Consider the following 10,313-nt stretch of genomic DNA (forward strand, 5'->3'; position numbering starts at 1 on the left):
TGAGTGGATAGGGAAAGGGTGTAGCTGATTCTTATCTGGTGTGAAGTTAATACAGCCACGGAGTGATGTTGGGGTCGCGGTGGAGCTGTCCGTCCACGTACAGCCGGTCTACAGCGATGACAGCGCGGGAGCCCTTCTGGATGAAGCCGCGTCGGATTGGGAAGAGGACCCTGCGTCGTTCCAAGATCTCTTTGGGGAACTGGTCATTCACGCTGAAGTCCGTTCCTTTTAATTCCCTGCCGCGGCTTTTCACATGTTCCTTTTGTTTGAAGTGGCCGAATTTGGCCACAATAGGACGTGGTCTCCCGGTCGCAGCCTGCATGGGGCCGAGGCGATGTACCCTATCGAAGACGATGTTCTTCACCGTGTCCTCTGGCAGCTTCAGGTGGGTTTTGGCGTGGCATTTTCAGCAGCGAGCGTTTCCACCTGCTGCTGGCTGAACTCCAGGGATTCTCGCAAGGATTTAAATTCCCGGTGAAGAATCTCCACCAAGGACAGCCTTGCATCGAAACTGGACAATCGTTTGTCGATTGACTCCAGTATATCGACAATATCTTTGCCGCCTGGCAATGTTGTGCCAGGGGAATCTGCCGGGCGTTGTCTTTTCGACGACGGCGTCTCAGATTTGGTCGGGAAAGCTGCACTCTGGGCCGTCTTCATCACGAGATCCTGGAAGCACTGATCAATATAATCTTGGAGAGCCTCTAAACTCTCCCCGTTGTTCTCCAGGATGTTGGAGATGATTAAGCAAATGTTGTTAGTTATAAGACAATTGATAAGTGTATTTGGTAATACTGAAGCTTAAATGAATTTGTTCAAATCTAAACTACCATTTGCTTTAATTTTCCGCCAAAATCTCCGGCGTCTGACGTCAGTTACAACATGAGTTGCTTACCTTGTCCGTCCACTTCTTTCACACATCAGCATTTCCGCAGAGCAAAATGTGCAGGAAAACAGAAACAGGAAGTTGTACATGTAGTAGTTAACTTGAACTTCTAAATTGGAAGATTATAGTGATTATAGTGATTATAATAATGATTATAGGGCTTAAATAAATATAAAAATAAAATTCTATTCTATTTTTTTTTTTTTTTAATCGCTCAAAATAGGCATCACACTCGCAGAAGCCAGTGTACCTGCAGAAACGCAGTGCATTTATCAAGACTTTAAACCCCAGATGGATCTTTGGATCCACATTATGTCAGCAGCTATTCTCCACCATGAACTATGTTAAAAACACACACCGCTCACGCCTCACAGATGACAGCTTACAGTCCTGCGTAAAGATGAAAGTCACTTTGTATAGCTCCGATTTGCAGACGCTGTGCGCAGAGGTTCAGGAGCAGAAGTCCCATTGTAAACATATCACGGCAGACCCGACGATGTTTGCATTAACACGCTTTTCAGCATTTCTTTATTGACCACTTTTCACACACGGTAGCTGTACCCACACAGCCGGCTGTAGGTTTTTAGCTCACAGCCAGACATAAGGCAGCGAGGCGTGATTGCGGGTGCCGCTCAGATGCGTCCGCACCTCCCATGCAGCGGCACTGCAGACCACGCCCCGCCACACACATTAATCTGGTAAAAAACATATTTAGGCAGAATTTTGCAAATATCTATTTTTAATTTTTTAGCAGCATAGTGCTTTTTTTTCAATTAGGTTTTAAAAGTCGGGTTGAGGCTCCAAAAGCCCAAAGGCGATATGAGGGTGGCGGCTCACAAGACTTTTTGTTTGCTACATGGATCATTTTAGTTCCTTTTGTTATATCAATTTAAGAGTTCAAAATGTGTTAATTAGCATTTCATGGATTTTATAAGCAACACACTTTAGTTGTTCACACAAAGCATAAAGGTAAAAAACAATATATACAGTATCTTCATTTTAGATGTCAGAAAGTATTTGTGGCTCCCAGTGTTTTCTTTTGCGTGGAAACCGGGTCCAAATGGCTCTTTGGGTGTTAAAGGTTGCTGACCCCTGGAATAGGAAGTCAATATTTCCCCTATTTAACATATGTGAAGGATGTTTTGAGATTAAACTGTATTAATTTGTAAAGCAGCTGCTCTCCTGTAACACACCCACTGAGTGCATTGTCTACCCAGTCGTCAGGGCGTCACCTCCTGCTGCATTCTTAAAGCTAATAGTATCATGGCTGACCCGCATCACCCCTCCCGCCAACTGTTTACTCCTCTTCTATCCAGAAAACGACTCTGCATCATTAGGAGCAGGTCGGCAAGATTGTGCAATCGTTTTCCCCCCAAACAGTCTGGCTCCTGAACAGCATGCTGCCCTCTTCCACACTGGACTCCCCTCTTCACACTTTTTGGACCACATAACACTGTACATGTACCATCTCCTCTCACTGTATTTATTTATTCTCATTCATTTCTATTTTTTATTCTTAGTTTATCTTATTTCTGTATAGTTGTATGTATATATATTTTATTTTGGATTTTTATTTGTTACATTTTTCACCTTCTAGGTCTAGGAGGATGATATTTCATGCCGCCGTATACTTATTGGGCTGACAATAAAACTGTACTTGACTTGACACAGTTTTACCAGCAGATGGCAGCAGACATCAAATATTATTCCTGAACTTTTTAGTTTTTCACTGAAACGTTAAATGGTAGGAGCTCTGTGCTGGTTCAGGACATATGAAGTAAAGGTGTTAATGCCGTGTTCCTGTTAAACCATAGAAAGAGACTCTATGAATGTTTTCCACAGGAGGATGTATAAACATTATAAGCCCAGAGAAACACGAGAAGAACAGAAACTAAACTGCTGCTGTAAAAACAAGAGGATAAAACATAAATAACAGTGACATTTTCTACCCACAAGCGATCAAGCATTTGAAATGCTGACATTCTGTACACACCATTAGACACTCACTACAGCTACTGGACTCTACACACTTTAAACCTCTTTAAATGCTCACTGCACAAATTTTTTGCACTACTATAAATATGAAACAACTGTAAATACCAAACAATTGTCTTAAACTCTCTTAATATTTAATACTTGTTATTTTTTCATCATTATTATTATTATTATTGTTATTTTCTTCTTTAATATAACTGCACACTTCTATATGTTCATGTAAAGCTGAGGAGCACAAATGTTTTTCATTACGTATTTCATTACGGGTATATGTGGCTACACTGTTTATCTATACGTGACAATAAGACTTGAAACAGAAACTGAAGACTTACTAGTCCCTGTCTATCCATTTCCTCCTTTGGACAGCTTATTATCGCAGCAGGGTACCTGATCACGGGCAAGGCGTATGTGTTGATTTTTTCTTATCATTCAGCTGACTCCTCAAGACTTGCCTGACTTTCTGCAGGTAGTTAGTGGTTGTAGCTTTCCTGGCAGCATCTTCGTGGTTCCCATTTGGAAGAAGGAACTGTGTTCATGTCTAAAGATTCATGAGGTAGAACACAAATCCTATAGCAAGGGGGAGATAGGATGACAGGTTAGGGGTGAGATATCATCACGCCCATTAAAACCTATTGCTATGCCAGCATCAAGCTTTGCTTAACAGTGCGTAGAAAAGAACCCAGTGACACATAATCCCAAAAAGTTTCAAAATCCACCAAACAGATCTAAACTTTGAGGGTTGTGAGTAAAATATGAAGTAGACTGAGCCCCAAAATAACTGTAAACCTGTTTGGCAGTCTGGTATAATAAGTAGCTTTGGAAGTGTGCAGTGCTTGTCAGCATCATTGTTTTACAGAACAGTATTGTGAAACTGTTGTGAAATCCATGTTTTTTTTTTTTTTGTTTTGTTATTTTTATGCCTGCTTTGCATCTCCAACTTCTCGCCAGGTTTTCCACACTTAACCTTTTCACCAAGTTGTGTGAGACTATGTCGAAAGTAGGGTAGGGGCCAGTTGATTATAAGATTTGATTGGACAAACCGGTGACAGTGATGAATATAACAGAAAGGGCTGCTGTCAGTGGTTGTAAGGAAAAAGGTCCTTACAAATGTGCCAACTAGCAGCCCACCCCTGCATTAGTGTGTACCTGCACAGCTGTACTTAAAATATGTTCATGCAGTCATTTCACAATAGTCAAAGTAGAGTTATGCTTCTGATTTGTGTTTTCATCTGTGTGACTCATCTCGTCTGAGAGCATCATAGAGATAAAATGAGGTTATATTCCAAGAGTAGTTACATACTTTTATCTTTTTATTTACATTTATATTTAACTGATAAGGTTTATGTAGCTAGATTTAGCTACAGTTTTTAAATTCAAAGTGCGTTAAGAGAAAGATGTATTTCAGTGTGTTGCAATTGATGAAACTATTTAAAATTATATCTTTACAGAATGAAAAAAGTGCTCCAGTGCTGTCTAGAATAGGAAGGGGAATAGAAAAACTCCTGCTCAGAGGAAGAGGGCGGGCTTTACTTGGTGTCAGTGAGAGAAATGAAAAAAAGCTCAAATGAGTGAGAAGGACGATGAAGGAAACATCTGTGCTGTGTCTGCTCTGTAAGTAGAATCTCTGTGTTTGTTTGAATTCTTGTACTTTGACTGTCTGCTCTCCTGATAACTGATGATGGAGGAGAAGACATGAAAAACAAATCAGGCTGAATTCAAGTTCAAAACACCACGAGGACAAACTGCAGGTCTGAACTGACTCTTTATCTTTGCTCAGGAGTCGAGGAAACACAGCAGGCAGTGAAAAGCTCGAATCATTCATGCTGGGGTGTATCGTGGTTCAAGAGTTGGCAGTTTGTCTTGTAATCAGAAGGTTCGAGCCCCGGCTCCAACAGTTTCGGTCGTTGTGTCCTTGGGCAAGACACTTCACCCGTTGCCTACTGGAGATGGTCAGAGGGCTCGTTGGCGCCAGTGTCCGGCAGCCTCGCCTCTGTCAGTGCACCCCAGTGCAGCTGTGGCTACAATGTAGCTTGACATTACCAGTGTGTGAATTGGTAAATTACTGAATGTAGTGTAAATGGTAAATGGTCTGTATTTGTATAGCGCTTTACTAGTCCCTAAGGACCCCAAAGCACTCTACACATCCATTCAAATTCACACACTTGTGATGGCAAGATACATTGTAGCCACAGCCACCCTGGGGCGCACTGTAAAATCAGTTCTTCATTGTAACCCTTGCAGCTCATCTGACTGTGAGTCCCAGCAGCTCTCAGTTCTCTGAAGGAGACTTTGTGTCTCTGAGCTGTGAGGACGACGACAGCTCTGCTGGATGGACTCTGAGGAGAAACACAAGCAAACAACAGAGGACTCAGTGTGGAGATGTGGAAGGAGAAGCAGCTGCTTCTTCCTGTAACATCAGTTACATGTATACATGGGACAGTGGAGTTTACTGGTGTGAGTCCAGAGAGGGTCCCATCAGTAACATGGTTAACCTGACAGTCACTGGTAAGCTGAGTGTGTGGAGTTAGTGTTGATGAAGCTGTGTGTAAATGGATGAAATGCTGTAGTTTGTCTCTGTGTTGAGGTGGATCAGTGATCCTGCAGAGTCCTGTCCTCCCTGTGATGGAGGGAGATGACGTCACTCTGCTCTGTAAAACAAAGACCACTCCCTCCAACCTCCCAGCTGCTTTCTATAAAGATGGCTCCCTCATCAGGAAGCAGCCTACAGGTCACATGACCATCCAGCATGTTTCCAGGTCTGATGAAGGCCTCTACAAGTGTGACATCAGCGGTCATGGAGAGTCTCCATCCAGCTGGATCACTGTCACAGGTGACACACTCACCTGTCTGTGTTTCTGCAGCTTTCAACATTCACAATGTGACGAGAACTTAATGACTGTGTTTGCTTTATTTTAGGCGAATACACCATCACACCTCCACCTACATCCACATCTCCTCTATCCTCTTCCTCTCCACATCATTCTACCGGTGTTACTAGTTATGCTGGTGAGACGATGTGTTCACAGGAAACCTGAAGGTGACACTCAGAATTTTACATAAACACTGTTCAGTGTGATAACTTGTTTCCATTCTTTGGTCGTGTTATAATTTAGAAACATTTGGAAGCTGAAAAGTTCAAAAAGTGACTGAATAAAAGATGGACTTCATGGCTTAGCTTCCTTCCATTCTAGAAAATTTAAGCCAAATTTCCTGTTTATGGGGGCCACTTACTTGAGGTGGAGTCACTAGATTAAACACCCACTGAACGTGACTGAACATGCCTTTCTATACTTTATACGTATCCACAGTGGCAGTCCTAGCCTGATTGGCGCCCCGGGCGAACACTCCCTCCCCTCCCCCCCCCCCCCACAAAGCTCATTTCTACATTCTCATTTCACATCTATCACAAGTCATTAGTGAATGAGCATGAAGTTTCATATTTAAGCCCACCCTTCCTCAAAGCACTTTTTTTGCATTTCTGTTGTCATCATCAATCAAGGTTGACTTCCGGGTCCCTCGTGGTGGCCGCCTCGTGCTCTCGCTTCAGTATGCCACCCAAGAAAGGCCCAACACCAGAGGAGGTTGAGGACATTAAAACCTCCCTCGGAGCACTGTGCGGAGACGTGGCCGCAGTCAGGGCGCAGCAGGAGCTGCTTCTGGGGCTTTTGGAGGAGGTAAAACAGCTACGCCTCCAAAATGCCGAGAAGGACAGACGGATCATGGATCTCGAGCGGCGGGTGGATGAGCTGGAGCAGTACACCCGTACGAACGACGTGGTCATCAGCGGTATTAAAATCAAGCCGCGCTCGTACGCGCGCGCGGTGGCCGGGAACGTCGGGGAGCCCAGCGACGAGGAGACCCGCTCGGTGGAGCAACAGGTGGCGTCCTTCCTCCAAAGCAAGGGGATAGAGATGGACCTGGAGCACATAGAAGCATGTCACTCACTGCCCAGGAGGAGTGACAGACCGCCGGCCGTCATTATGAGATTTGTCAATCGGAAGAACAAGGTTGCACTGCTGAAACAAGGACGCAAACTGAAAGGCACGGACGTTTTCATTAATGAGCATCTGACACGAAAAAACGCAGACATCGCGAGGAAGGCAAGGCAACTGAAGAAGAACGGTAAAATACAACATACATGGGTAATAAACTGTAAGATTTTCATTAAGCTAAACGGGACACCAGAAGAGGCAAAAGTATTGATAGTGAGGAACATGGAGGATCTGGACAAGTATAACTGACACCAATGTATCAATTACACCAGGAAATGACATGGACACGTTGAAATTAATTCTTCAACAGAAAGTAATTGATCTAGATTGTGAATACAAGGAGCATAATATAATAGATCCAGAAATAGATTCTGAAAGTAACTTTCTCTCTTCTTTTGTTAAAAATTGTAATTATTTCACTCAGGAACAATATGTAAAAAAAATCAACCTAGACGGGAAGCTCTCATTAATTCACTTTAACAGCAGAAGTATGTACTCTAATTTTGATTTCATTAAGGACTACTTGCAACAATTCTCTCGCCCCTTCAGTGTTATAGCCATCACTGAAACTTGGTTCAATGTTGATAAAGGAATAGATTTCTGTTTGAATGGATATGATTTAAAATACATGAATAGATTAAATAAGGCGGGCGGCGGGGTTGCTATATATGTTCATAACTCTATAAAATATAATGTTGTAACAACTATGTCTATGGCTATTGATGGAATTTTGGAATGTTTGACTATTGAGATCATGAATGAAAAAAAGAGAAATGTTATAATAAGTTGCATATATCGGACACCCAGTTCAAGTATTGACACTTTTAATGAATGGATAGAAAAAACGTTTGCTTTGGTGAACCAAAAATTACTATTCATCTGTGGTGATTTTAATATTGACTTGCTAAATCCAACAAGGTTAAAAGCCATTGATGACTTTACTGACACCATGTACAGCTTATCACTATATCCAACAATAACGAAGCCAAGCAGAATAACATTACATAGCGCCACTATTATTGACAACATTTTTACTAATGTCATGGATTTCCAAATTAATAGTGGCCTGCTTGTCTGTGACATAACTGACCACTTACCAGTTTTTACTTTGTGTGACTGTGATTTAAAAAAAATAGATACCAAGATCATGATAGCAAAGCGAATAATAAATGAAGAAGCAATTCATGCTTTCAATTTTGATGCCGCACAACAAGATTGGAGTTCGGTGTATGAAGAGTCAGATGTGGACAAGGCTTATGATAATTTTCTAGATATTTTCACTATGTTGTACAATAAACATTGTCCTGTAAATGAACACAAGACAAAGAAAAAAAAGATAAAAAGTCCTTGGCTCACAAAAGGAATTATCAATGCTTGCAAAAAGAAAAACAATCTGTATAAACAGTTCATCAAAGTAAAAACAAAAGAAGTGGAACAAAGATATAAAGCATATAGAAATAAATTGACTGATATTATAAGAACGAGCAAACAACTTTATTATAGAAGAAGATTATATGAAAATAAAAACAATATAAAAGGAACTTGGGATGTGTTAAACAACTTAATTAAACAAGGATCTTCTGGAACATCATATCCTGAATATTTTACTGATGCAAATGGTGAAAATCACAACATGAGTAATATTGTCGATGGGTTTAATAAATTCTTCATAAATGTTGGCCCTGAACTAGCAGCGGACATCCCGTGTCATAAAAATGAAAATATCAGTAATATAAAATCAAATCCCTCTTCACTGTTCCTCTCAGCTACAAATGAGCAAGAAGTAATAAATATCACATTAAAATGTAAAAGTAAGTTTTCAATGGATTATCATGACATAAATATGTCTGTAGTTAAACAGGTTATTCTGAATATTGCTAGTCCCTTAACATATATCTGTAATTTATCATTTCAGTCCGGTTGTTTTCCAAAGAAAATGAAAATTGCGAAAGTAATACCACTATATAAAAGTAATGACAAACACAGTTTTACCAATTATAGGCCTATTTCTCTACTGCCTCAATTCTCAAAAATTCTAGAAAAACTTTTTAATTCAAGACTAGAAAAATTCCTTGAAAAACATCAAATAATTAATGTTGGTCAGTATGGTTTCAGAACGCAAAGAACCACTTCAATGGCGATAATTGAGGCAGTAGAAGAAATTACTGATACACTGGATAAAAATAAATATGCAGTTGGTATTTTTGTTGATCTCAAAAAGGCCTTCGACACAATTAATCACTCAATTTTATTGGATAAATTGGAAAGATATGGTATTCGAGGGAAAGCTGGTAACTGGTTAAAAAGTTACCTAACGGGTCGGGAACAATATGTTAGCATAGGGCATTACCATTCAGAGAAACTTGGTATTACATGTGGTGTTCCCCAAGGGTCAGTGTTGGGACCAAAACTTTTCAATGTATACATAAATGATATTTTTGATGTTTCTCAAGTACTTAAGCTCATACTGTTCGCAGATGACACCAACATATTTTTCAGTAGCGATGATTATACTGATCTTGTAATGACCGTAAATAGGGAGCTAAAATTAATAAAAAAATGGATGGACATAAATAAATTATCATTAAATATAAATAAAACTAAAGCAATGTTTTTTGGTAATTTAAAATATAATATAGAATTACCAATTATCATTGAAGGTGTACCAATTGATAATGTGAGTGAAAACAAATTTTTGGGAGTCGTAATTGATAACAAAATTTCATGGAAACCCCACGTCAGACACATAAAAACCAAAATTTCCAGAAGCCTTGCAATTTTGAACAAAGTGAAACCATACCTTGATAAAGATGCACTTCGTACTCTGTACTGTACCCTGGTTCTTCCATATCTTACATATTGTGTGGAAGTGTGGGGAAACACATATAAAAATACAACTAATCCATTAGTCATAGTACAGAAACGAGCACTGCGTATTATTCACAAGGTTGGTTATCTAGATCATACTCACAAACTCTTTCTTCAGGCAAAGCTACTTAAATTCCAGGATCTGGTTAATTACAATACATCCATAATTTTGTATAAAGCTTTTACTAAATTTCTACCGGCAAATTTACAAACTAGATTTGAAATTCGAGAAAAGGTTTATAATGTGAGAGGCTCTGGAGAATTCAAATTACCCAGAACTCGAACAACCCGTAAAGGTTTTTGTGTGTCTGTATGTGGTGTGAAAATCTGGAACAGTCTGAGTTTACAATTGAAACAATGCAAAAATATTCATAGATTTAAATTCCTCTACAAACAGTTGGTTTGGTCACAGTATACTCAATGATGGTTTTTTAGTGTGCTCTGTAATGTCTGTTCTCTTACCATTGCTGGTATGGATTCCAAGAAGAAAAAAAAAAAAAAAAAAGTGTGTGTATGTATGTATATATACGTGCATGTGTGTGTAGATATATATGTATGTATGTATGTATATG

The 10,313-nt window shown here is 40.0% G+C and overlaps 2 protein-coding genes across 2 annotated transcripts; both read left to right on the top strand.

The window, feature by feature from the left end:
* Positions 1-5,331: 5,331 nt before the first annotated feature.
* On the top strand, positions 5,332-5,916 carry LOC148103338 (B-cell receptor CD22-like). Its single transcript, XM_087838091.1, has 3 exons — positions 5,332-5,386; positions 5,466-5,711; positions 5,798-5,916. The coding sequence occupies exons 1-3, from the start codon at positions 5,365-5,367 to the stop codon at positions 5,914-5,916; spliced, it is 387 nt and encodes a 128-aa protein (XP_087694217.1). The 5' UTR covers positions 5,332-5,364.
* A 513-nt stretch (positions 5,917-6,429) lies between these two features.
* On the top strand, positions 6,430-7,149 carry LOC148103339 (uncharacterized). Its single transcript, XM_087832073.1, has one exon. It carries the CDS (start codon positions 6,430-6,432, stop codon positions 7,120-7,122), a length of 693 nt encoding a protein of 230 aa, XP_087688199.1. The 3' UTR covers positions 7,123-7,149.
* The last annotated feature ends 3,164 nt before the right edge of the window (positions 7,150-10,313 follow it).

This window comes from Neolamprologus brichardi, chromosome 3 (assembly GCF_056152115.1).
Source record: "Neolamprologus brichardi isolate AB-2024 chromosome 3, ASM5615211v1, whole genome shotgun sequence".
NCBI lineage: Eukaryota > Metazoa > Chordata > Actinopteri > Cichliformes > Cichlidae > Neolamprologus > Neolamprologus brichardi.